This window comes from Mustelus asterias, chromosome 11, assembly GCF_964213995.1.
Source record: "Mustelus asterias chromosome 11, sMusAst1.hap1.1, whole genome shotgun sequence".
NCBI classification, from domain to species: Eukaryota; Metazoa; Chordata; class Chondrichthyes; order Carcharhiniformes; family Triakidae; genus Mustelus; species Mustelus asterias.
In genome coordinates, this window is record NC_135811.1 from 93,079,904 (window position 1) to 93,107,771 (window position 27,868).

The 27,868-nt window shown below is 45.1% G+C and overlaps 1 protein-coding gene across 1 annotated transcript in view; it reads left to right on the top strand.

Moving 5' to 3' along the window:
* dusp3a (dual specificity phosphatase 3a) overlaps nucleotides 1-27,483 on the top strand; it is a 35,416-nt gene extending 7,933 nt beyond the window's left edge. Inside the window, exons 2-3 of the mRNA XM_078223972.1 lie at nucleotides 7,781-8,007; nucleotides 26,449-27,483. Of these exons, the coding sequence (XP_078080098.1) occupies nucleotides 7,781-8,007; nucleotides 26,449-26,654 (433 nt within the window). The 3' untranslated portion in view covers nucleotides 26,655-27,483. The remainder of the gene's footprint in view (nucleotides 1-7,780; nucleotides 8,008-26,448) is intronic.
* The last annotated feature ends 385 nt before the right edge of the window (nucleotides 27,484-27,868 follow it).

A 27,868-nucleotide genomic window follows, 5' to 3' on the forward strand; every position in this document is an offset into this window, starting at 1 on the left:
CATGTCCCACGAATGAATAAAAAAATGTGATAGGACCATTCAATAATCTGAGTCTTTGGAGTCCGGAGAATCGCCAAATCTGTAAGAGATTTAAAAAGAGCATTGTTAGAAAGTTTAAAAGAGTGAGAGTATAGTTTTAAGAGCGTAGAACGAGAGTAAAAGATAGAATTAGAGGGTATACTGGGGACAGCTCGCAAGAAGTCGCCATGCTACGGCGCCATCTTGATCCCTCTGGATATTGAAATAAAAAGCTTTTAATAAACTTCACAATCTTTTATTTTCCATTTTTTATTTTGGTGATTCAGTTATGATTTAAAAAGAAAAAGGCGATTACAATCCCTCCTGTCGCCCTAGCTAGTAAGAACATTATCTGTTGGGGAATTGAGTCAAACAGGCCAGCAAAGCCATAGACGCCAGCCAGCTTCTTGGAATTGCTGCTAGCTGACAGTTTCAACTCCCACGTCAGTCGCAGAAGCTGCCTACGCACACACTTCCAAATGAAGAAGGGCCCTTTGGGCTTCTGCCCTCCTGTGAGTCACTGCCTGCAGAAGAGAAAATGATTAAATTTTTTAGTAACGGATTTATGAAATTAAGTGAACGTCATCATCCTTTTTTAAAAGGAAGGAATGCCTAGTTTAAGCTTCAGCAAGCTTCAAGATCAAAGTCTTTATTGGAAAGGCCATGAGGGAGTTAGAATAGAATCATGGAATCTCTACAGTGCAGAAGGAGGCTTTTTGGCCCGTCGAGTCTGCACCGACTCTCCAAAAGAGCATCCCACCCAGGCCCTCCCCTATAATCCTACACATTTAGTATGGCCAATCCACCTAACCTGCACATCTTTGGATTGTGGGAGGAAACTGGAGCACCCGGAGGGGAAACACACAGACATGGGGAGAACATGCAAACTCCACACAGTCAGTCACCCAAGGCCAGAATCGAACCCGGGTCCCTGGCGCTGGGAGGTAGCAATGTTAACCACTGTGCCACCAGAGTTGCACTCCGTTGCTATGGTGAATGTAGGTGTACCTTTCAATTCCTTTTAATAATTGGGGATTCTTTTCCTCCATTGAAATGGAAATGCCGTTGAGAATGAAAAGGAATTCACAAGGAAACACCAAAGCATCCAAGGCTACGGACTAAGTTCTGAAAAATGGGATGAGAATAGATAGGTGCTTGATAACCAGCACTGACACAAATGTGCTGCAAAACTCTATGACTCCATGACTATGACAAGGCCTTAAAAGTAATGTTCAATCTTACATTGTTGGAGAAATTAGTGCAATGTTCCTGCGTGTGTACACACAGATACACAGATTCAACAGGTGGACTCTGAGTTTGATATAGAATTTCATTCCATTCAAATTCAGAATGGCTTCTCCTTCTCTCTAATTGAGAGGTGCAAATTACCTGAAAATCGCTTTGCAATTAACCAACAAAAGACGCAAAACCGGTTTGATAAGTTTTCTTTGCCGTCCTTTGCGACAGGGAATCCACAACACCAACTACGACTGAACATGAAGGTGACACGGTGGCACAATGGTTAGCACTGCTGCCCCTCGGTGCTAGGGACCCGGGTTCAATTCCGGCTTTGGTTGATCGCATGTGTGGAGTTCGCATGTTCTCCCCATGTCTGTATGGGCTTCCTCCAGGTGCTCCGGTTTCCTCCCATAGTCCAAAGATGTGCAGGCTAGGTGGACTGGCTAAATGGACCCTGAGGGCAGAATTTTCTGACACAAACCATGAAAAGATCTGTTGACCTCGGGGGGGATTTTCCGATCTTGGGGTGAGCTCGGCCGGAAAATCCCACCCTTACTGTCCCAAGATGTGTGGGTTAGGGGATTTGCGAGGTAAATACATGGGGTTATGGGGATTGGATCTGGGAGGGATGCTCTGTTGGGGAGTCGGTGCAGGCTCAAAGGCCCAAATGGCCTGCTTCTGCACTGTACGGATTCTATTCTATGAAACCTCTCCTAATGAAGGGCATCAAATTTTAATGTGTGTCAAGGATTGAATTTGAACTCTGACCTTTGGAGCCTATTTTCCTAAATTCACATTGTTTCTTCACTTCAGCGTGATTTCTCCATTTGTTTAAAAGCATTGCTACACATAAAAAAAACTATGGACTTTTATTAACCTGGTTAATTAGACTTGGTTCTTGGAAAGGGCCAAGTAGATCAAGTGTCAATGGGGGAACATTTAGCAGCAGTAACCATTGTATCATAAGGTTTCAAATGACTATAGAAAAAGACAGAAAACAGTCTAGAGTAAGGATAATTAATTGGGAGAAAGCCAACTTCAATGGATCTGGGCCGAATAAATTGGAACCAAAAGCTGGCAGGAGAAGCGGTAGATGAACAATCAGCCACCATCAAGGAAGAGATGGTTCAATGTATATTCCCTTAAAAGGGAAGGTTAGAGCCAACAAACCCAGAGCTCCTTGATGATAAAGGAGATAGAAATTAAGATAAAGTAGAAAAAGTGCTTATGACGGGTGTCAGCATGGGAGGCAGGGTGGCACAGTGGCACCGCGGTTAGCACTGCTGCCACACAGCGCCAGGGACCGGGGTTCAATTCCTGGCTTGGGTCACTGTCTGTGCGGAGTCTGCACGTTCTGTGTGGGTGTCCTGCGGGTGCTCTGGTTTCCTCCCACAGTCTGAAAGACATGCTGGTTAGGTGCTAAATTCTCCCTCAGTGTACCCAAACAGGTGGCGGAGCGTGGTGACTCGGGGATTTTCACAGTAGCTTCATTGCAGTGTTAATGTAAGCTTACTTGTGACTAATAAATAAATAAACTTTAAATTTAAAAAAATACAATTGAGAAGCAGGTTGAAATCAGAAGGTTCAGAGGGGAGGGGAAAAAGCAAATAGAAGCAAAGAGGGAATATGAAAAGAAACTGGCAGCTAACATAAAAGGGAACCCCAAAGTTTTCTATAAGCACATAAATAGTAAATGGGTGATAAACGGAGGAGTAGGGGTGTTAAGGAACCAAAAAAGGGAATTTACGCATAGAGGCAGGGACATGGCTGAGGTATTAAATGAATATTTTGCACCTAATCTTTGCCAAGAAAGATGCTGTCACCCAGGCCATGATGAAAGAGGAGGAAGTGTGAGTCGCTAGAGGGTTTAAAATTGATAAGGAGGAGGTATTGGGGTAAGCTGTCTATACTTAAAGTGGATAAGGCCCCAGGGCTGGATGACGTGTAGCCAAGGATACTGAGGGTTCAGGGAAAGTGGAAATTGTGGGCAGCACGGTGGCACAGTGGTTAGCACTGCTACCCCACAGCTCCAGGGACCCATGTTCAATTCAAGTCTTGGGTGACTGTGTGGAGTTTCCTCTGGTGCTCCAGTTTTCTCCCACAGTTCAAAGATGTGCGGGTTAGGTGGATTGGCCATGCTATATTGTCCCTTAGCATCCCAAGATATTATGTAGGTTAGATGGATTAGCCATGGTAAGTACGTGAGGTTACAGGGATGGGGTGGAGGAGATGGCCTGGGTAAGATTCTCTGTCAGAGAGTCGGTGCAGACCCAATGGGTTGAATGATCTCTTCTGCACTGTAGGTATTCTATGATTCTATTCTGTGAAATTGCAGAGGTACTGGACATAATTTTTCAATTTTCCTTAGACTCAGCAGTGTTGCCAGAGGATTGGAGAATTGTAAATATTGCACCGTTGTTCAAAAAAGGGTGCAAGGATAAGCCCAGCAACGACAGTCCAGTCAGGTTAACTTTGGTGGTAGGGAAACTTCTAGAAACTATAATTTGGATCAGAAGCAATAGTCACCTGGACAAATGCAGTTAGTTAAGGAGAGCCGGCATGGATTCCAAAAGGGAAAATTGTGTTTAATGAAATTATTTTTTTGAAGCGATTTTGAATTGAGGTAACAGAGAGGGTTGATTTGGGCAATGCTGTTGATGTGGTGTAACTGAACTTCCAAAAGACATTTGATATAGTGCCGCACAACAGACTTGTGAGAAAAGTTCTAGCTCATGGAATAAGGGACAATAGCAACAGGGATACAGATTTGTCTGAGTGATAGGAAACAGAGTAATGGTTAATGGATGCTTCTTGACTGAAGGGAAGTTTATAGTGGAATTCCCCAGAGGTGGGTATTGGGATCATTGCTTTTCCTGATGATGTAGCCCTTGGTGACAGGGAACAATTTCAAAATTTGCTGACTTGGGAGAATTGTAAACTGTGAGGCAGACGGGTGTAGGACTTCAAAAGGACATAGAGTCATAGAGGTTTACAGCATGGAAACAGGCTCTTCGGCCCAACTTGTCCATGCACCCTTTTTTTATTAACCACTAAGCTAGTCCCAATTGCCTGCGTTTGGCCCATATCCCTCTATACCCATCTTATCCATGTAACTGTCTAAATGCTTTTTAAAAGAGAAAGTTGTGCCCGCCTCTACTATCATCTCTGGCAGCTTGTTCCAGACACTCACCACCACCTCACTCTGGACCCTTCTGTACCTCTCCCTTCTTACCTTAAACCTATGTCCTCTAGTTTTAGACTCACTTACCTTTGGGAAAAGATGTTGACTATCTACCTGATCTATCCCCCTCATTATTTTATAGACCTCTATAAGGTCACCCCTAAGTCTCCTATGCTCCAGGGAAAAAAGTCCCAGTCTATTCAGCCTCTCCTTATAACTCAAACCATCAAGTCCTGGTAGCATCCTCGTAAATCTTTTCTGCACTCTTTCTAGTTTAATAATATCCTTTAATAACAGCCAAGTTAGTGGAACAGCAGATAGGTAGCAAACGAAGTACAATGCAGAGAAATGACAGATACAAAGATAGATTGGGGAACTGAGACTGTTTTCCTTGGAGAAAATAAAGCTGGGCGGCGATCTGATAGAAGTATTCAGAATCATAGAGTCATAGAGTCGTACAATATAGAAGAAACCCTTCAGCCCATCGAGTCTGCACTGGCAAAACTACACTCAGTGTGCACTAATCCCATTTTCCAGCACTTCGCCCACAGCCTTGAATGTTATGACATTTCAAGTGCTCATCCACGTACTTTTTAAAGGTTGTGAGGTTTCCTGCTTCGACCATCCTCGCAGGCAGTGCATTCCGGACTCCCACCACTCTCTTTTGTGGAAATATTTTCCTCAAATCCTCTCTAAATCTCCTGCCTCTCACATTAAAATTCTGCACCCTCATTATTGACCCTTCAACTAAGGGGAACAGCTTCTTCGGCTCCACCCAGTCCATACCCCTCATAACCTTATACACCTCAATCAGGTTCCCCCTCAGCCTTCTCTGCTCTAAAGAAAACTACCCAAGCCTATCCAGCCTCTCTTCATAGCTCAATAGCTCCATCCCAGACAACATCCTGGCGAATTTCCTCTGTACCCCCTCTAGTACTGTCACATCCTTCCTTTAGTGAAGTAACCAGACCTGAACACAGTACTCAAGCTGTGGCCTAACCAATGTTTTGTACAGCTCCAACATAACCTCCCTGCTTTTATAATCTATGCCGCTACGTATGCCTTCTTAACTATCCTATTAACCTGCCCTGCCACCTTCAGGGGTCTGTGGACAAGCACCCCAAGGTCCTTCTGTTTCTCTGAGATTCCTGGTGTCCTGCCTTTCATTGAGTACTCGCTTGTCTTAATACTCCTCCCAAAATGCATCACCCCATACTTTTCAAGGTTAAGTTCCATCTGCCACTGATCTGTCCATCTGACCAGCCCGTCTACATATTCCTGTGACCTAAGACCTTCTTCCTCACTATTAACCATACTGCCAATCTTTGTGTCATCCGCAACCCCCTCATCTAGAAGGATGAAGGGTCTGGATAGAGTAGACAGGGAGAAACTGTTCCTACTTGCAGTCAAGGGCATTCAGCCTCCAATCTTTGGGTAAACGTTCTCCAAGGCGGCCTTCAAGACATACGGCAATGCAGAATCATCGAGCAGGAACTGATGACCAAGTTCCGCAAACATGAGAACAGCCTCAACTGGGATCTTGGGTTCATGTCACACTACATGTAACCCCCACCATACTGCTTGGATTTGCAAAATCCTGCTAACTGTCCTGGCTTGAGCCAATCCACACCTCTTTAACCTGTGATTTTCTCTCTCTCCACTCACACTGTACCTCTAAAGACTTGATTACCTGTAAAGAATCGCATTTAAACCATTCTTCACATTAGAATCGGTAATTATTTTGCAATTGTGTCTTTGCCTATATATGCTGTTTGTGAATCTACCTCCACTCACCTGATGAAGGAGCAGCACTCTGAAATCTCGTGATTCCAAATAAACCTGTTGGAATTTAACCTGGCGTTGTGAGACTTCTTACTGTGTCCACTCCAGTCCAACGCCGGCATCTCCACCTCATCGCTTGTGAAAGGATTGAGAGGGCACAGATTTAGCTTAATTGACAAAAGAAGCAAAAGTGATATGAGAAAAACATTTTCACACAGCAATTTATCAGGGTCTGGAATGCACTGCCTGAGAGCATGGTGGAGGTGGGTTCAAGCATGGCATTCAAGAGGGAAATATAGATGTTTATTTGAACAGAAACATTGTGCTGGGTTACAGGGAGAAGGCAGGAGAATGGCACTGAGTGAAACACTCATTCAGAGAGCCGGTGCAGGCATGATGGGCCGAATGGCCTCCTTTTGTATTGTAATGATTCTGTAATTGATCATTATCTAAGACTGCATTAGCTATTTTGAAATCGAAATGGAGATCTATATTGTAGCATGTAAATTGCAATTCTATCTTAATTATTGTACACTAAAGCAGTGGAGTCGAATGTATTCATGGAGGTTTCATCACCCAACATGCCGTGCCCCATTCTCCTGCCATTGGCCACTCGGCATATCCGTCCTCATGGCGCCATCTCCAGAAGTCAATGGGAAAGTCTCTTTATTATCCTATGGTATGACTCTTGACTATCAGTCAAACAACCTTTTTCTTCCCCATATCCAATATTTTTGTAACTAACAGATCATGGCATCAGAACAAAAAGGAAAGACTGACATTTATATAGCACCTCTCATGACATGGTGGCACAGTAGTTAGCACTGCTGCCTCACAGTACCAGAGACCTGGGTTTGATCCCGGCCTTGGGTGACTGTGTGGAGTTTGCATGTTCTCTCCGTGTTTGCGTGGGTTTCTTCCGGGTGCTCCGGTTTCCTGCCCAGTCCCGAAGATGTGCGGGTTAGGTGGATTGGCCATGGTAAATGCTCGGGGTTACGGAGATAAGGCAGAGGGGAGGGCCTGGGTAGGATGCCCTTTCGGAGAGTCGATGCAGACTCAATGGGCCGGATGGCCTCTGTCTGCACTGCAGGGATTCTGTGGACCTGAGAATGTCCCAAAGTGCTTTACAGTCACTTTTGTAATGTATGAAACACATACAGCACAGAAGGAGGTCGCCCACCCACCAGCTCTTTGAAAGAGCAATTCAATTAGACTCAGTCCCAGCTCATTCCCCATAACCCTGCATTTATTTTCATCTCAACTCGTTGTCTGATTCCCTTTTGAAAGTTATCATTGATTTTGCACCACTTCAGACAGTGCATTTCATACATAGCCACTTGCAAAAACAGAAATGTCCAAAGTAAATGGGGAAAAAATAACAACTTGCTTTTGAATGACCCTATCTCTTTCCAGGGTTGCTTGCTGGAGATTACTCTTCAATTCCCGGTGTCCCTACGCCAGCCTTCCACCCTACGAGGCAACCCTGTTTGAGGATGTGGAACGCTTCACAGAAATGAATAACTTTCAGTCTTTGAAGGTGTTTAATCTTTTATTTTGCAGATTCGTTGCACAAAATCTTATGAGGTTAGAGCGTTTGGGGATAACGCATGTATTAAACAGTGCAGAAGGAAACTCGTTCATGCATGTTAACACCAACGCTGAGTTCTACGTAGGGTCAGGAATCGTCTACCATGGAATTAAGGCCAATGACACAGAAGCATTTAATCTCAGTGCCTATTTTGAAGAAGCTGCGGACTTCATTGACAAGTCATTAGCCCAGAAAGACGGTAAGCGGAAATGTTACACTTGTTAATTTAATTTATCGACAATTGTGCAGTCTCATCCACAACCCTGTGGGCATATTATTTTATTTATTTATTAGTCACAAGTAAGGCTTCCATTAACACTGCAGTGAAGTTACTGTGAAATTCCCCCAGTCGCCACACTCCAGCGCCTGTTCGGGTCAATGCACCTAACCAACACGTCTTTCAGACTGTGGGAGGAAACCAGAGCACCCGGAGGAAACCTGCGCAGACACGGGGAGAACGTGCAAACTCCACACAGACAGTGACCTAAGCCGGGAATCGAACCCGGGCCCCTGGCGCTGTGAAGCAGCAGTGCCACTGTGCCACCCAATATTTGACTCACTGTGTCATGCATTGGTAAAATGCATCTTGGCCTGACAGGCAGAGAGTTGCCAATGCCAGCAGGCACAAGGTGGGCATGCACCAAGAAGATAAAATAAAGTACATCCTTTTATGGAGTTAGATTTGGTGGACATATGCTTACATAATGTTTTAAACTAGAATTATTTCTATTTTGACAGAGTTAGTACTAATTGGTCGTACTTAGAATTTTTGTTGTGTGATCTCATGAGAAGAATTGGCTACATGAACGCAACTGTAAATATTTATAGCAAAATTCAAGACCTCAAAACTGAACTGTGGGAGCGTATAAAGCTTCTGTTTGCAAGGATAATGTCAGAATGTTCTGATTTCAGAGGGTGCGAATGGGCCACGTGAATGTCTTATTAATTACATTTTTAAGAGTTAATGGCAATTACGTTGTTAAACAGTGATAGGTATTTATACATCTACCAATGGGGATAGGTTCCTGGAGAGGGAATATATCACCGATACACTCAAGATCTTCCGTGATCGATGGGCACCGCGGGGGGTTGCTGGGATGTGTTATTGACCCCTCTAATCAAATTTTGGTTTGATGTTGCTAGTCTCCTTTGAGGTTGGAATTCGCCGACCTCACCTGCAGCTGGGATTCTCCAGTCCTGTGGCTGGGTTTCTCCAGTCCCGCGGCTGGGATTCTCCAGTCCCACAATGTGAATGGAGTTTTAGCTGAGCACCAAATTCTCTGTTCTCACTGGCAGCGGGGCGCGGGGCAAACAAAATCGGAGAATCCAGGCTTTGGTTTTCGTTTGTTGCAGTTCCCCTTAAAGGGGCTGCCCTTTCAATTTTATCCTTCCGTTTGTTCATTTAATCGTTCACCCCAAAAATAGTATAAATGGGGATAGTCCCTGGAGAGGGAGCACTCAATGTCTACTGGTGTGCCTGAGGCCCTCTGTGCTGAGTGAGCACTGCGGAGTCTGGGGTTCATTGTTGATCCCCAGAACCACATTTTGATTTAAATTTTGTTAAGTTTCCTTTTGTAGTTTTGCTCTTTAGTTACAATGTCCCTTTAAGGGACCATCCTCTTTATTAGTTCACTTAATTTTTTGTTAATTTGTCATCTTTACTTGTTAATTTGATTTTCCCCAGGAGTATAAATGGGGATAGCTGGGACACAGGGGATGGAATTTACCTGTCCAGCCTGCCTTGGGAATCATAGCGGATGGGACACAGACTATGCAAAGGTCCATGACCCCGGGTGGGATTTTCCAGCCTTGGGGCGAGAGCGGCGGAAAATCCTGGGAGTTGTGTTGTGTTGACTGTGAACTATGTCAATATAATCTCTCCAGCAAAGAAAGCAGCTGTAATAGTTTCAACTTCATCAGATGGTATGGATCCGATTAACAGGCCAATTTCACTAACGTTTTGCATACAAATTGTACCAAGGGATGCTTGTATAGATGTTTGCTCCTACAGCAGGATATGGTAGTGCTGTGATAATGTTGACTCGTGAAGAATAGTCACTTGGTTATGATGCTGCTCTGGTAATCCAGAGGTCTCGACTGATAATGTATAAAATGTAAATTCAATTCCTATTATTTCCATTTGAGAATTTAAATTCAATTAAAACAAGATCTGGAAGTAAAAATTTGGTATCGGTAGAAGTGATCATGAAACTATAAGCTTGTTGTAAAATTTCAACAGATTCACATTGTGGGTCAACCCACAGCACATGGACTGCAGCGATTCAAGAAGGCAGCTCACCATCACCTTCTCAAGGGCAACCAGGGATGGGCAATAAATGTTGTAAGAAGTTTAACAACACCAGGTTAAAGTCCAACAGGTTTATTTGTTAGCGAAAGCCACACAAGCTTTCAGAGCCCTAAGCCCCTTCTTCAGGTGAGTGGGAATTCTGTTCACAAACAGGGCATATATGAACAAAATTCCCACTCACCTGAAGAAGGGGCTTGGGGCTCCGAAAGCTTGTGTGGCTTTTGCTACCAAATAAACCTGTTGGACTTTAACCTGGTATTGTTAAACTTCTTACTGTGTTTACCCCAGTCCAACACCGGCATCTCCACATCAATAAATGCTGGCCAGCCAGCGACACCCATGTCCCACAAATGAATTTTAAAAAAACTCTTTGGCAGAGGAAACCTGTCATCCTTACCTGGTCCGGCCTACATGTAACTCTACATCTCACACCAATCTGTTTGACTTTTAACACATTGAACAGTATTAACGTCTTAATCAATACAAAGGCCTATCACTACCTTCACAACTCGTGACGGACAATAGATCTCGACCTTGTGATGTCTGAAAGCTGTTGAGAAGCAATTTCTTTTACATTCTTATTAGCCGAGTAGTCTTTTGGAATGGTGCTATGTATAGGGAAGGTAGGAGAGCTAGTAGCCATTCTGCAGCAACCGGATTTAGCAGCGGCTTAGTGTAAGATTGGGATTGAGACACATGCCTCGCATGCCTGCAATCACCAGCTATTGTATGGTGTGGGGAGCTTGAAAAGCAGGGCAACCAGAAACAATATTCCAACAATACATTATCGTTGACCAATAACTATGAAAACCATTCCTCCCAATTGACACCAGGATGGATAACTGCCTAAAGCTTTATACTTAAATAAAAGGAATTCATTTAGACATGGCTACTCTAATGAACATGTTTTTAGAAACATAGAAAATAGAAGCAGGACTGGGCCATTTGGCCCTCCGAGTCTGCTCCGACATTCATTCTGATCATAACTGACCATCAAAATCAATTTCCTGATCCCTCTTTCCCCCCACATCCCTTGATCCCTTGAGCCCCAAGAGCTATATCTAATTTCTTCTTCAAATCACACAACGCTTTGGCCTCAACTGCTTTCTGTGGTAGTGAATTCCACACATTCACCACCCTCCGGGTGAAAAGATTTCTCCTCACCTCAGTCCTCAGCTCAGCGGCACAGTGGCTAGCACTACTGTCTCACCGTGCCATGGACCCGGGTTCAATTCCGGCTTTGGGTCACTGTCTGCAGAGTCTGAATGTCCTCCCTGTGTCTGCGTGGGTTTCCTCTGGGTGATCTGGTTTCCTCCCACAGTCGAAAAGACGTGCTGGTTTGGTGAATTGGCCATGCTAAATTCTCCCTCAGTGTACCCAAACAGGCGCCGGAGTGTGTGACTAAGGGATTTTCACAGTAACTTCATTACAGTGTTAATGTAAGCCTACTTGTGACACTGATAAATAAACTAAACTTAAAAGTTTACCCCTTATCCTCAAACTATGACCCTAGTTCTGGACTCCCCCACCATTGGGAACATTCTTCCTGAACCTACCCTGTCGAATCATGTTAGAATTTTATAAGTTTTTATGAGATCCCCTCTCACCCTTCTAAATTCCAATATATACAATTCTAACCGACTTAGTATCTCCTTATGTGACAGACCTGCCATCCCAGGAATCAGCCTGGTAAACATCTGCTGCACTCTCTCCAAAGCAAGGACATCCTTCCTCAGATAAGAACACCAAAACTCATTTCTAGCTTGTAAGTAGCCTTGATTAAGATCAAATCACCAGTGTCAACACTGACAACTTTTACTTGCTACAAGATTTGATGCACAAATTGGTTTGATCTTTAACTAAGCAACAATGAAGAATTGACCTTAAAAGGGAACTATAAGCAACGATATAATTGTGATATATCTGAATGCATTTTAGGTGATCTCTGCCCTATGCAGCTATAAATCTTTTCCAAGTTACGACTAGGAGTTAACATTGCAGTTTCTCATCACTTATTGTAAATGAATCTGGATCAAAAGTAATTTTTGTTCCTACCTTGCAAAAGCCCAGCTTCCTAGTTCCTTCCATACAAATAATCTATTAATATTTGGCATAAAATGGCAAAATCCTATGAGGTAATTAATAAAACACTAGAGTGCCAATATTTTGTGTAATGAAGCGGCACCAAATATAGATGTGTCTGCACAGTTCCACTCAAAATTGTGTGCAATACATAGCATGCAGTAGAAATAATTGGATAATAGCGTGAGGGAATCATAAATTGGAAAGCTGTAGGTCACCAGTAATTTTTAACGAATACTAAGTTATTAGAAAATAATGGAGATTAATGTTAGCTATTGAATTCTGAACTATGACCTTGTAATGACCCAGACATTCTGATGTGCCATTAGTGAAGCACTTCCTGTAGATAAAAAATTGGAAGGTCGATGTGTTCTGAAAAGTTGATTGGGTAATGAAAGAAGCCAACATCCTTCATCCCTGTCAGTGCTGAATTTCCTCGTTCTCAAGGACATTTGATCTTATCAAAGACCTAAATGCAAATAATAAAGGCACAGCTTAAAAATAAACAATGACAGCTTAACAATAAATAATAGGAAGAAATCAGAGAGGCAAAACTTTAGCCGGCCTTCAAGAAACTTTGCGAATATAATGATGCAAAATACTATAACATCAATCCCAGAATTGTGCTGTGAGCTTACTAGTAGAAAAGAACAGTTCTCACTGTACCAATATCTTACATTGAAGCATTGAAACTAGAAGCAGGAGTAGGCCATTCGGCCCTTCGAGCCTGCTCCACCATTCATTATGATCATAGCTGATCATCAAATTCAATATCCTGGTTTCCCCCCCTTCCCTCCATATCCTTTGATCCCTTTAGCCCCAAGAGCTATATCCACTTTCTTCTTGAAATCAGACAATGTTTTGGCCTCAACTACTTTCTGTGGTAGTGAATTCCACGCATTCACCATTCTCTGGGTGAAGAAATTTCTCCTCACCTCAGTTCTAAAAGGTTTACCTCTTATCCACAAACTGTGTCCCCTAGTTCTGGACTCCGCCACCATCAGGAACATTCTTTCTGAATATACCCTGTCTAAACCTGTCAGAATTTTATAAGTTTCTTGGTGATAGGTTTAGGAATAATGACCTTTAACCTTTAGATCCAGGCAGGATTTTCATTAAAATGGAAGAAAGGTGTAACTTCACGCCTTTAGACTTCCAGATATGTTCTGAGAAGGCCACAGTTTATGAACATGTTTAATTTTCCAGATCCTTTCTCATTTTTCTGCATCAGAGCTAGCGCTGTGAACTTGGGAAGATTAAGTAGGCACAGGATAGGAAATATAGTTAGAATGCTTGCATTGCACTCCCAATTGAATGGGTTGACAGTTAAACGGTTAAGTGCTCTATTCCATCTTGTGCTGCAACGCTGGTTTGCTAACTCACAACTTCGCTTTCATAATTAAATATTGAGTCTACTCCACGAAGGTACTAGATGAAGGCGTTGGCTTATAAAGGATAGGTTGGGACTGTCTGTTGGGGTTTAGAAGAATGAGAGATGATCCTATTGAATTGTATAAGATCCTGAGGGCACTTGACAGGGTGGATGCTGAAAGGATGTTTCCCCTTCTGGGAGAGACTAGAAGTAGGGGACACATTAAAAATCTCCCATTTGAGATAAAAGTGAGGAGGAATCTTTTTCTTTTCGAGGGCTGTTAGTCTGTGGAATCCTCTTCCCCAGAGAACAGTAGAGACTTGGTCATTGAAGATCTTTAAGACTGAGTTAGATCGATTCTTGACTGGCAAGTGAATCAAAGGGCAGGTGGACAGGAAAGCAAGGGCCACTAAGATATAAGCAAAACGCTGCGGACGCTGGAATCTGAAACAAAAACAGAAAATGCTGGAAAATCTAAACAGGTCTGACAACAGCTGTGGAGAGAGAATAGATGTGGAGATGCCGGCGTTGGACTGGGGTAAACACAGTAAGGAGTTTAACAACACTAGGTTAAAGTCCAACAGGTTTATTTGGTAGCAAATGCCACTAGCTTTCAGAGCGCTGCTCCTTCGTCAGGTGTGTGGGAGATCTGCTCACAACAGCAAACAGGGCATTTAAAGACACAAACTTACATTATTCTGCAAATTGAGTTTGTGTCTTTAAATGCCCTGTTTGCTGTTGTGAGCAGATCTCCCACACACCTGACGAAGGAGCAGCGCTCTGAAAGCTAGTGGCGTTTGCTACCAAATAAACCTGTTGGACTTTAACCTGGTGTTGTTAGACTCCTTACAGAGAGAATAGAGCCAACATTTCGAGTCTGGGTGACTCTTCGTCAGAGAGGGAATTTGACAGGTCATCAGGAACTGACAAAGGGTCATCCTGACTCGAAACCTTGGCTCTCTCTCCATAGATGCTGTCAGACCTGCTGAGATTTTCCAGGATTTTCTGCTTTTGTTAAAGTAAAGGCCACAATCAGATCAACCATGAGCAGGTGTGAGGGGCCAAATGGCCTACTCCTGCCCCAGGTTTGTATGATTGTAGAATAGGCAAGGAGGACACATATATACCCAGTAATGCAAACGAGGGCGTGCCTCCAATAAATATTCAATAATTCATAGCCAATAGTGCTGTCTTCTTTATTGTACTAAAGAAATATATGGTTTGAATGTTCCAAACATGATGAACAAGATAACGCATCAGAAATATAATTCAGAAGTAACATCTTGGTTATTAATGATTAGAAATTTGAATTAGTTCAGATGCTTGTGCATTCAAGATTGGTCTTGGTTGAGATGCATCTTTGTCAATATTAAGCAGTGAACCTTACAAGTAAATGTGCCTCCAATGATTAGATTAATGACAGTGGTCTTAATTGGGCGTAATGGGTCTGAAAAGTAATTTATGTTCATGGATTATATGCCAAGTTATAGATGTTAAATCTTTCAAATGGTTTTGGAGCAGAAAATTGACTGAGATTACCGTATTTATTGGACCATAAGATTCACTTGTTCTCTGGGAGATGGGTGCCTAAAATTGATGTGTGCTGAAGGTAATGTCCAAATATTGCCTAAGCATTTCCTCTTAAAACCTTGTGTGTCTTATGGTCTGGCAAACTTGAAGGGCAGGATTTTTCAGCCGCGCTCACTCTGAAACCAGAAAATCTCACCCGAGGTTATAGATTCATAGAATCCCTACAGTGCAGAAGGAGGACATTCGGCCCATCAAGTCTGCACTGACCACAATTCCACCCAGGCCCTATCCCCATAACCCCACATAGTAACCCTGCTAATCTCTTTTACACTAAGGGGCAATTTAGCATGGCCAATCCACATCTTTGGACTGTGGGAGGAAACCGGAGCCCCCGGAGGAAACCTACGCAGACGCAGGGAGAATGTGCAAACTCCACACAGACAGTGACCCGAGGCCGGAATTGAACCCGGGTCCCTGGGTTCAATTCCGGCTTGGGCGCTGTGAGGCAGCAGTGCTAACCACTGTGCCACTGTGCCACCCAAATAGGTCAACGGACCTTTCCTTGGTCTGCCCCGTGCCAGCTACAATTCCCGTGGTGAGCGGAACAGGAAAATTTGCCCTGATATTTCATTGTTTTCTTGACCTATTTGCTGCAGTTCCAGTAAGCCTGTCACAAAAGCAAGATTACTGACAAATCCAGGGACTCCCAGTACTGCCTAATATCCCCCATATCCTGACTTGCGCTGAAAGACAAAAATGCTGAATGAGTTTGATCGCATTGAAGTCAGCCCAAAAGTGACAATCCATGAAGACCATTCCGAACCTAACTTGCAGCTAGCTCATCACACAACCCTTTCTGAAACTCTGCGAATGATTTGAGCAATCCTGTTTTTGACAAAAAAAGACAAATGGCTTGACCTCAGGAGTAACTCCTGTGTCAGTAACAAAGACCCAGTGAGTGACCCGACTGAAGAGGTTCCAGCATTCGACCTCCCTTGAAAACAGCGGCCTACACTCCACAGGATCCGCAGTCTCCATAACTGCAAGGATATCCCACTTGTTCCGGAACTTGAATTGGAAGAGCAGTCTGGTTTGCAACTGTGGTTGCCCAGATCACACTGTTCAACACATTAGGCGGAATTTTCCCTTCCGGCACTCACTCCTGTAGTGGGGTCGAGTACGGGGAGTGCTTCCCACCACAGGGAGCACTGGAAATTTGTGCCGATTGACGTGTGCCTGAAGGTAATGTCCAAATATTGCCCAAGTATTTCCTCTTAAAATCCTGTTATGTCTTATGGTCTGGCAAACATGATGGGTGGGATTTTCTGGCCTCATTAATTATGCAGTTGGAAGATTCCCCATGCTTTTCACAGCAGTTTGGATTGGATGGCACACTCCCACCATCGTACGCGGGCTCCGTATTTAAAAGATACCCAGGCAGCAACTTACCCACCACGCCGATTGAGGAGATGGCCAGAAGAGGATACGGAGCTCCGGTGTCAGCTTCCTGAGCGTCCTCCTCGGCTGAGTGAAGGCCAGGAGGGATAACCCCTTTACAGCGGATGGGAGGAGGAGGCGGGGGAGGGAGATGAACCCTGCATGAGAGGAAGTCTCCGGGGCAGGTAGTGCCCAGGGTCCCCAGCAGAGGACTGCCCTCCCAATGCTGGAAAAGGATGAATTGCCTCACCCGCTTCACCAGGGCGAGCAAACCTTCAACTGCTCACACTCAACCCACTGACTAGGTGCATGAGCCTCAGTGACACCGTGATAAGGTCATCCTACATAGCCCCACTGCAGTCCATCCACTCTGCAGGTGGAGAACCACTCTGGGCCTCTGACCCTAACACACACACAGCCGTCTGGGAGGTGGGAGGGGTCGGTCAGGCTTTGAGGGCAGCAGCAAGCACTGTTAATGACATGCCTCTCTGAGCCTTATCCTTATATCTGCATGGATACAACACTCATGGTGCATCTGTAGAAGTTGGCGAGAATTGTAGCAGACATGTCAAATTTCCTTAGTCTCCTGATAAAGTAGAGGCGCTTGTGGGGCAGCATCTTCTGGTTGTATCACAGCTTGGTATGGCTCCTGTTGTGCCCAAGACCGCACGGAACTACAAAAGGTCATGAACGAAGCCCAGTCCATCGCTCAAACCAGCCTCCCATCCATTGACTCTGTCTGCACTTCCCGCTGCCTCGGGAAAGCATGATCAAGGACCCCACGCACCCTGGACATGCTCTCTTCCACTTTATTCCATCGGGAAAAAGATACAAAAGTCTGAGATCACCAACTGACCAAAGAACAGCTTCTTCCCTGCTGCCATCAGACTTTTGAATGGACTTACCTCGCATTAAGTTGATCTTTCTCTACACTCTAGCTATGACTGTCATGCTACATTCTGCACCCTCTCCTTTCCTTCTCTATGAACGGTATGCTCTGTCTGTATAGTGCACAAGAAACAATACTTTTCACTGTATGCTAAAACATGTAACAATAATAAATCAAATCAAATCAAAGCAAATCAAAGGTTTGGCTGGCAGCGATGGAATAGGACAGATCCACCCGAGATGTGGAGATTGGTTTGCAGCCTCCATCCAGTAAGGACCCTTGCATCCCATTGAAACCTCAGGATCAAGCATTCCTCCATGTTGGAAACAGCTCATTCTGTCAGAAGCTCTCTCTGCTCTCACTTACAGGTACCAGTAGGAAGGGGGCAAGGCCCAAGACCCAGAAAGCCCTGACCAGCTCGAACACACGGCTGGAGAGAAGCCAGGATGTTGCTATTGCAAAAAATTCCACCTTGTAGAGGGTATCACAGTAGACATCTGCACACTCCATCAGCCCAGAAACACACAGCTCGGTGGGTATTAGTTCCAGTGTCGAAAGGGCCTCACACTCTGATGTTCACTGCATCGATAAGTGTCTTCAATAGGAGCAAGCCGTGTTCGCCAAGCTTGTGGGCACTTGGAGGAATACTAGGGAAGAGGCATGCATCAGTGAGGTTCACCTCCATCAATGACAAACCTCTGGAATTAGCCTTCCAAGATCTGCTGGAGAGACAACATGAGACAGGGGAATACCTGGCAGAGTTGTTGGAGGTCCTCATCAGGGTGACTCGCGAAGCGGAGGAGTCCGTCTGCCTGCTGGTGATGAAGTGCTGCTGATCTGTGGATCGAGGTCTCCATGGGGAGGGTGGAGGGACTCCATGGGGAACTTGGTCCAGCAGACTTTGCGGGAGATACACACGGACCTGCCCTCCATCACGGTCGCCATGAGTGACCTTCAGCAGTGGCTACACGAGAGGGGACTCTCCCTCCAGGTACCCCCTCCCTCTCAAGGAGTCAGGCTGGAGCCCTTGGACAGCCAAAGGGAGGAGGATCGGCAACTGGACACTCCTGGGAGCTGCACCCAGGACTCTCCGAGGGTCTCTGGGCCCTTCCAATTTCCCTTTGCCTGTGACCCCTTCAATCTTGTCTCTGTCCCACAGCAGGACAGTCAGAGTAAGCCAGGGCTCTCCAGGTCTCCAGAGGATGGCCCCCAATGTCATCCAAGGCAACAGGGCCAACAGATCAGCAGGCTGCCTCCACCCCTGCTGCGGATAACGGGGAACACCTGGAAATGTAAGGGAAAGAGAAGTTAAGAAGTTCTGAATTTGCGAGTGGTTGCACGGGTACACTATGATTGTCATACATTTCAAACATTGTAAATATATTCACTTGCACTTCAATCATGTCTCAACTGGTGTTTTTGCGATTGTCCTTAAGCTTTTACACGCACTCCCACCCCCCACCTGCCACCTTCATCTTTCCTGGATATCACCCGGATTGAAGCATGAACAGGAAAGCAAAGATCTTTGCCAGGACCGTTGTGAGCCATGTGCAAGCAATCTCCCACACAAGCTGAGCCTTTGCCCTTCACACTCCCATTTGTCCCAAAGCCCTGGCAGTGTCAGTACAACATAATGGGGTTCCCCTTCAGTTCTCCAGACCTGCATCTCCAGCCACCCCTGATGACCCATCTCCCATGCAGCATCTCGAGATCTCCCAGGAGTCTCTGCATTGTTGCAACCAGCCATGCTGTTAGTAATGTTTGAGCTGCAGTCTAACATAGAAATCATAGAAATCATAGAAACCCTACAGTGCAGAAGGAGGCCATTCGGCCCATCAAGTCTGCACCGACCACAATCCCACCCAGGCCCTACCCCCACATATTTACCCGCTAATCCCTCTAACTACGCATCTCAGGGACAATTTTTAACCTGGCCAATCAACCTAACCCGCACATCTTTGGACTGTGGGAGGAAACCGGAGCACCCGGAGGAAACCCACGCAGACACAAGGAGAATGTGCAAACTCCACACAGACAGTGACCCGAGCCGGGAATCGAACCCGGGACCCTGGAGCTGTGAAGCAGCAGTGCTAACCACTGTGCTACCGTGCCGCCATCTTTTCCTTCACGGGCCCGCCCCCCCCATTGACTACACTGACCCCTCCCTGTGAACCCCTTTCCCCTCAGTAGCACCCCCCATGCACATCGACACCTTTGCACAAGCCCCCATGCCTCGTGATATCTGCACAAGCCCTTCTCCGCCCACAACCCAGTCCTTACCCATTGCAAAACCCCCTCCGAATCTTTTTCTTTCCCCGATAACCCCAACATCCCCCACCACGGTAGTCCCCCACATCCATTCCACTGCTTCATTTCTCTCCTCCTTATCTTTTGCCGCCCACCCTCCATGCCCTCACCTCCACCAGTACCCCAGGCTTCTTAAGGTAAGTGCCCACTGTTACAAGCCACGTTGTTCCAGTGTGATTTTCTGTTGGCATTGCGGATGATCTGGGGTGGCAGTGTGATTCTGATCAGGCCTTCATTTGCATCCCAGTTGCGGAATGCAAAGCGGTTTCATGCCAGCATCTGACGAAAATGGTGATGGGTGCAAAGCAGGAAGTCCCACCACCATTTTATGCCAGCAGGAAATCGATTTTTTGGCTGCCACTGCATTGTTTCCCCCACTGCCCTCCCCCCGCCCCCGCCCGCCATTAAATCTGTCACGGGGAGACTGGATAATTCCACCCATTGTGATGTGGTTTATAAAAATTTGCCACTGGATTCAAGGCAACACACCTAGTGCTTTGATTTGATTTGATTTATTATTGTCATATGTACTGAGGTAGAGTGAAAAGTATTGTTTCTTGCCCTCTATACAGACAAAGACATACTGTTCATAGGGTACAAAGGGGAGAAGGAAAGGAGAGGATGCAGAATATGGTGTTACAGTTATTGCTAAGGTGTAAAGAAAGGTCAGCTTAATATAAGGTAGGTCCATGCAAAAGTCTGATGGCATCAGGGAAGAAGCTGTTCTTGAGTACATTGCTACGTGATCTCAGACTTTTGTATCTTTCTCCCAATGGAAGAAGATGGATTAGTTATGAGGAGAGATTGGGTAAACTGGGGTTGTTTTCCCTGGAAAGACGGAGGATGAGGGGAGACTTAATAGAGGTGTATAAAATTATGAAAGGCATAGATAGGGTGAACGGTGGGAAGCTTTTCCCCAGGTCGGTGGTGACGTTCACGAGGGGTCATAGGTTCAAGGTGAAGGGGGGGAGGTTTAACACAGATATCAGAAGGACATATTTTACACAGAGGGTGGTGGGGGCCTGGAATGCGCTGCCAGGCAAGGTAGTGGAGGCGGACACACTGGGAACGTTTAAGACTTATCTAGATAGCCATATGAACGGAGTGGGAATGGTCGAGTTTGGACCAGGGAGCGGCACGGGCTTGGAGGGCCGAAGGGCCTGTTCCTGTGCTGTATTGTTCTTTGTTCTTTGTTCTTTGGAAGAGAGTATGTCCAGGGCGCATTGTGCCCTTGATTACGCTAGCTGCTTTTCCGAGGCAGCGGGAAGTATAGACGGAGTCAATGGATGGGAGGCTGGTTCGAGTGATGGACTGAGCTACGTTCACAACCTTTTGTGGTTTCTTGTGGTCTTGGTCAGAGCAGGAACCATACCAAGCTGTGTTAGGTGCATTGACCCGAACAGGCGCCGAAGTTTGGCGACTAGGGGATTTTCACAGTAACTTAATTGCAGTGTTAATATAAGCCTTACTTGTGACACTAATAAATAAACTTTGAACTTTGACTTTGACTTTTACATCCAGAAAGGATGCTTTCTATGAGGCATCTGTAAAAATTGGTGAGAGTCAGTGAATGTACTAAATTTCCTTAGCCTCCTGAGAAAGTAGAGATTTGGTGGGCTTTATTAACTTTAGCGTTGGCATGGAGATAACAGAACAGGTTGTTGGTGATTTCGACACCTAGAAACTTGAAGCTTTCGATCATTTCTACTTCATCCCCCTTGATGTAGACAGGGGCACGTCCTGCACTACGTTTCATGAAGTCGATGACTATCTCCTATGTTTTACTGACACTGAGGGAGAGATTATTGTCACCACACCAGTTCACCAGATTCTTTATCTCTTTTCTGTACTCCGTCTCATCATTGTTTGCGATCCGACCCTCCACTGTGTTGTCATCAGCAAACTTGAAAATCGAGTTGGAGCAGGATTTGTCCACACAGCCACAGGTGTATAAGGAGTATAGTAGGGGGCTGAGGACACAGCCTTGCAGGGCACCGGTGTTGAGGATAATCATGCAGGAGGTGTCGTTGCCTATCCTTACCGATTGTGGGTTAGGAAGTCCAGGATCCAGTTGCAGAGGGAGGAGTCGAGCCCTAGGCCATGGAATTTGGAATTGAGTTTTGTAGGAATGATGGTGTTGAAGGTTGCGTTGTAGTTAATAAAAAGGAGTCTGACATAAGTGTCTTTGTTATCCAGGTATTCCAAGGTCGAGTGTAGGGCCAGGGAGATGGTGGACCTGTCGCGACGATAGGTGAACTGTAATGGATCCATGTAATCTGGGAAACCGGAGTTGATCCGTGCCAAGACTAACCTTTTGAAGCAGTTCATAATGATGGATGTCAGAGCCACCAGGCAACAGTCATTAAGGCACGTTGCCTGGCTTTTCTTTGGTATAGGGAAGCAGGTAGGGGCCTCAGATCGGTGTAAGGAGAGGTTAAAGATGTCTGCAAATACCCACGCTAGTTGGTCCATGCAGGATCTGAGTGCTTGTCTGGGTACCCCATCCGAGTAAGAAGTTTAACAACACCAGGTTAAAGTCCAACAGGTTTATTTGGTAGCAAAAGCCACACAAGCTTTCGGAGCCCCAAGCCCCTTCAAACTACCCCATCTGAACCAGCCGCTTTCTGTGGGTTGACTTTCAAGAAAGCCGATCTGACATTTGCAATGTTGACTGATTTGGCCGAGGCTTCCGGGGCGAAAGGCATCCTCTCGCTGTCCTCATGCTCAAAACAGTCATAAAATGCGCTGAGCTCATTGGGGAGGAGGGCATTGTTGCCGGCGATTCTACACGCTGTGACTTGGCTTCCATCTTGTACATTGACTTGTAAAGCTGCTAGATGTCAAAACACAAGAAGGAGGAGAATCTCAGGGCATAGAATTTTAGACAAAAATCCAGTCTTTTCTTTGGAGGGCATGACTCCAAGACAAAAGTGGAAAGTGATCTGAGTTTGGAAAGATTGGGTGAAAATGCAAGCTTGAGTCAGGGTCGACTCACTTGGCAGGCAATTTGGATCCAAATCAGGTTTTGTTTTTTGGTTGATTGTTTTGGTTGAGAGTGAGTAGATTTGAGCCAGAGCCACAATGTTTGTGTCAGGATTAGTTGGTTTGTGCCAGTACTGAATGGCTGTGCACAAGACAAACTAAAGCCTATTCAGTTATTTCCAAATTCTTTACAAGTGGACTCTCTTAATGAGCAAGTTTTTTTCACATTACATCTAAGACTTCTTTCTTGGTCCCATGATTTTTTCCCAATAATCCTCAGGACTTTATAAATCAGTAAGGAAAATTATTTCAAGATTAAGATCATGAAACAATGCTTGCTGAGAGGCTAATTTTTATTTATCTCCAAATTAATTATATTTTTGATTCTCGAATAACTATATTTATTGTATATTCTACAATGCAGAATGAAGTCATCCGACCCATTGAGTCTACACCAACTTCTTAGGTTGTCCACTCTGCCCTACGTCCGCACATTTACCATGGTTAATCTACATAATCTACACATCTTTGGATACTAAGGGGCAATTTAGCATGGCTAATCTACCTAACCCGCACATCTTTAGACTCTGGGAAGAAACTGGAGCACCTGGAGGAAACCCATACAGACACGGGGAGGACGTGCAAACTCCACACAGACAGTCACCCAAGGCCGGAACTGAACCTGGGTCCCTGGCCTCCTGAGGCAGCAGTGCTGACCACTGTGCCACCTATAATATCCATGGCCCGCATTGATTTTCTGAAAATGGGGGAAATGGGGATAGGCCATGTTGCTGACAGTTAATGCCAATCAAAATCAATGACGGTAGCCACTGAAAGGCAACAGTAATCGGTTTCCCACAAGAAATGTCCTCTGCTGAGTGTGTTGACCTACCTACTGCTATCTCATACAAAGATCCTGATGATTTCAATCAACCCCTTCCTGTTCCTTCGAGGAAGTTTGGTTCAGTGGATATTATTGTACCAGCTTGAGTTCGTCAGCTGTACTTCAAAGCACAGCTCTTGGATTCAGATTATACTAATATGTCCAACGAAGCAAGATCCTGTTCTAATAAATATCATTGACATCTGAAATATTTGAATAATTCAAGCTATGCTCCAATCCCACCCGAAAATTCCTGACACTTTTGACATATATCCAAGTATCTATATGTGCCCCATTGTATTTATTTTGTGAAGAGGCTGTCTATTTCCACCCCTGTAACATCGCCTGATTCTGGCCCTTGCTTAGCTCAGCCACTGCTGAAACACTCCTCATTTGTCCTTTATCCATTCATGGGATGTGGGCACCACTGGCAAGGCCAGCATTCATGGCCCATCCTGAATTACCCTTGAACTCAATGATTTCAGAGGGCAGTCAAGATTCAACACATTGCTGTGGACTTAGAGTCACATGTAGGCCAGACCTAGTAATGACGGCAGATTTCCTTCCCTAAAGTGCATTAGCGAACCTGGTGGGTTTTTACGACAATCACACGCAAAGATAATTTCACGTTCCGACATTACTGAGATTTTAATTCCAAACTTAGTTATTGAATTTAAAGCCTTTAAGCTGTCATTGTGGGATTCAAACCCATGTCCACCAGAGAATTAACCTGGGCCTCTGGATTACTAGTCTAGTGACAACCAAAAGAGAAAACGCTGGAAAATCTCAGCAGGTCTGGCAGCATCTGTAAGAAGAGAAAAGAGCTGACGTTTCCAGTCCAGATGATCCTTTGTCAAAGTTTTGACTTGTCCCTTATTGGCCAAAGATGTGTAGGTTAGGTAGATGTGTAGGTTAGGTGGATTAACCATGGTAAATGCGTAAGATTACAGGATAGGATGAAGGGTGGGCTTGTGCAAGATGTTCTTTCAGAGAGTCGGTGCAGACTCGATGGGCCAAATGTCCTCCTTTACTGTGGGGAGTTTTATGATTCTATGGTTCTATCCTAATGCGCTCCTGCCCTGCCTCCCACTACCTGCTGTAAACTTGAGGTCATCCAAAGGCCTTCTGCATGTATCCTTACTCATACCAGCTTCCACTCTCCCATCCCCTATGCTGTTGACCAATATCAGCTTCCAGTAAAGTAAAGCCTCAATTTCACAATTCTCATCCTTGTTTTTCAAGTCCCTATAAAAGGCCTCGCCCTTCCCAAGCTCTGTAATCTTGGTTAGGGGAGGCAATGGCCTAGTGGTATTATTGCTAAATTATTAATCCAGAAACTCGGCTAATGTTCTGGGGACCCGGATTCGAATCCCGCCATGGCAGATGGAATTGGAATTCAATAAAAAATATCTGGAATTAAAAATCTACTGATAACCATGAAACCATTGTCAGAAATCTGCCGTCCTTACCCAGTCTGGCCTACATGTGATTCCAGAGTCACAGAAATGTGGTTGACTCTCAACTGGGGCAGCACGGTGGCACAGTGGTTAGCACTGTTGCCTCCTAGCGCCAGGGACATGGGTTTGATCCCCGACTGGGGTCACTGTCGGTGCGGAGTTTGCACGTTCTCCTCATTCTGCGTGGGTTTCCTCCAGGTGTTCTGGTTTCCTCGCACAGTCCAAAGATGTGTGGGTTAGGTGGATCAGCCATGCTAAATTGACCCTTAGTGTTAGGGGGGCTAGCTCTGGTAAATGCATAGGGTTATGGGGATAGGGCCTGTGTGGCATTGTGGTCAGTGCAGACTCGATGGGCCGAATGGCCTCCTTCTGCACTGTAAGATTCTATGATTCTATGTCCTCCAAGGGCAATAAGGGATGGGTAATAAATGCTGGCCAGCCAGCGATGTGCCATGTCCCACGAATGAATTAAAAAAAATCTCCTCCCATCCCAAAACCCTCTGAGATTTATCTGCTTGGCTTCATAGAATCCCTACAGTGCAGAAGGAGGCCATTCAGCCCATCATGTTTATTCTGGCCTCTTGACCATTCCTGGCTTTAATCAATGTCATTGTTGGCTGAACCGTCACATGCCCAGGCCCTGGGCTCTGGAATTCTCTCTTTAACCTTCACCAGGCTCTTCTCTTTCCTGCTTTCAGATGCTGCTTTAAATCTACCTCTTCAACCAAAGTTTAGGTTAACAGCTGTAAAATCAACATTTGCGGCTCAGTGTCAAATCTTGCTTTATAACGCTCCTGTGAATTGCTTTGAGGCATTTCACTAAAGTTTAAAAGTTTATTTATTGTCACAAGTAGGCTTACATTAACACTGCAATGAGCTTACTGTGAAAATCCCCTTGTCGCCACACTCCGGCACCTGTTCGGGTACACTGAGGGAGAATTTTGCATGGCCAATGCACCTAACCAGCACGTTTTTCAGACTGTGGGAGGAAACCGGAGAAAACCCACGCAGACACGGGGGGAATGTGCAAACTCCACACAGACAGTGACCCAAACCGGGAAATGAACCCGGGCCCCTGGCGCTGTGCGGCAGCAGTACTAACCACTGTGCCACCGTGCCACCCTTATGTCTAAGACACCACATAAATATGATTTGCTGTTGTTAAAATGTCAAAACCGGCGACATCACGAAAAACAATGAAACAATCCACAAAAAACTGGACGACATCTTTTTTACAAGCAGTTGCGGGTGAAGAATAATGCAGGAAAATTGAAAGGTTGGAAATGTTGACATTCTGCCTGTCCGATCTACCTGGCTGTCCAGCAGAGTCATTGAGGCAGGCAGTTGTTTATTGTATTTCACTGGCTAATCCTGTGCCGTTCTGTTTCCCCAGGACGGGTATTCGTGCACTGTCGAGAAGGGTACAGCCGATCGCCTACACTAGTCATCGCTTACCTCATGCTGCGACACAAAATGGATGTCAAAACGGCCCTCCTGGCTGTCCGCCAGAAAAGAGAGATTGGGCCGAATGATGGATTCCTGCGACAACTCTGTCAATTAAACGAGAAACTGGTTAAGGAGGGTAAAATTAAATCTTAAGTAACCATTTTGGAAGTAGCCAGCGCCTGGTGTGAATTTACAGATGCCTGAGATTTTATTGTGCCAAATGTTGCGTGTTGACGTTCAGGGTGAGGACAAAGTTTCACTCTTTCAATTATTTCTTCAGTGGGATCAGTTTTGTTTTGAAGTACAATCCTTTCATATCTTTAAAAAGGCCCGGTCGAAGTGATTTTAAATAGACCTCTTTCATTGTTTCCAAATTCATTGGACCTTTTAAAAATCTGATGGAGGCACATTGTGATTTAGAACTTTACTGTCTTGGACTCTGACCAATAAACATTGTCAATCCAAATAAAGAAAATGGACGAGTAGAGATGGTGTAAGGGTTGAGCGCACAGCTTCTGCACTGAACGCACTTACTTCCGATGACATTGGCAGCTAAGGGTACTAACTGAGCACAGTGAACATGCATGTTAAACCTTGGACGCTGAGCTCCCATTCTTGACAAGTTAGCCCCTTCTGGAAATAAATACCAACCCCTGCATTTAGTCACCCTTAGATCTGCAGACGGCTGGAATTTTACCGCCTCGCCCGCCCGGATTCCAGGGCGGGCGAGGCTCGCAGAACGGAATTCTCCATTGGCCTCGGATGGGGGTTTATAAGCCTCGCCCGAGTGAGGTCTCATCTTTCCCTGATTCAGGGCTAGTTTCCCTCCTCGTATGAATCGATACAAATCTAGCCTGTAATGTGAACAAGAGACAAACAACTGATGCCCATTAGCTCCTAAAAGGGGATACAAAATACAACACGTTTAACATCTTGCCCAAGTCTGCAGGATGTTTCCCCCCCCCCAACTTACATGAATCCTAAAATCTATCAAAGTAGCTTTAATATATGGAAACTTGAAAAAAAGATGTCCTTATCGTCACAAAAGCAGTCAGGTTGTTCAGACTGTTTGTGCTTTTGCTCTTTTTATCTTCTCTGATGGGTCTGAGCTCCTTAAGTTGAAAGTGATTGACTGCCATACCAATGTAATGAGCTTGTTAACCAGCGAGCAGCTGTTACAGCCCAGCGCTTGTGACATTTTTCTTCAGCGCTCGATCTGCTACCCAGCCCCCCAGTTTGACATATTGTGAGATGAAATGGCTTAAAAGTCATATAAACCTCAGCATAACTACTGGTCAATCTGGCTGGTTAGTTATAGCAAAGCCCACAATATCCTTGTCAGTTTTAGAAAGCTGTGTTTTCGGTGG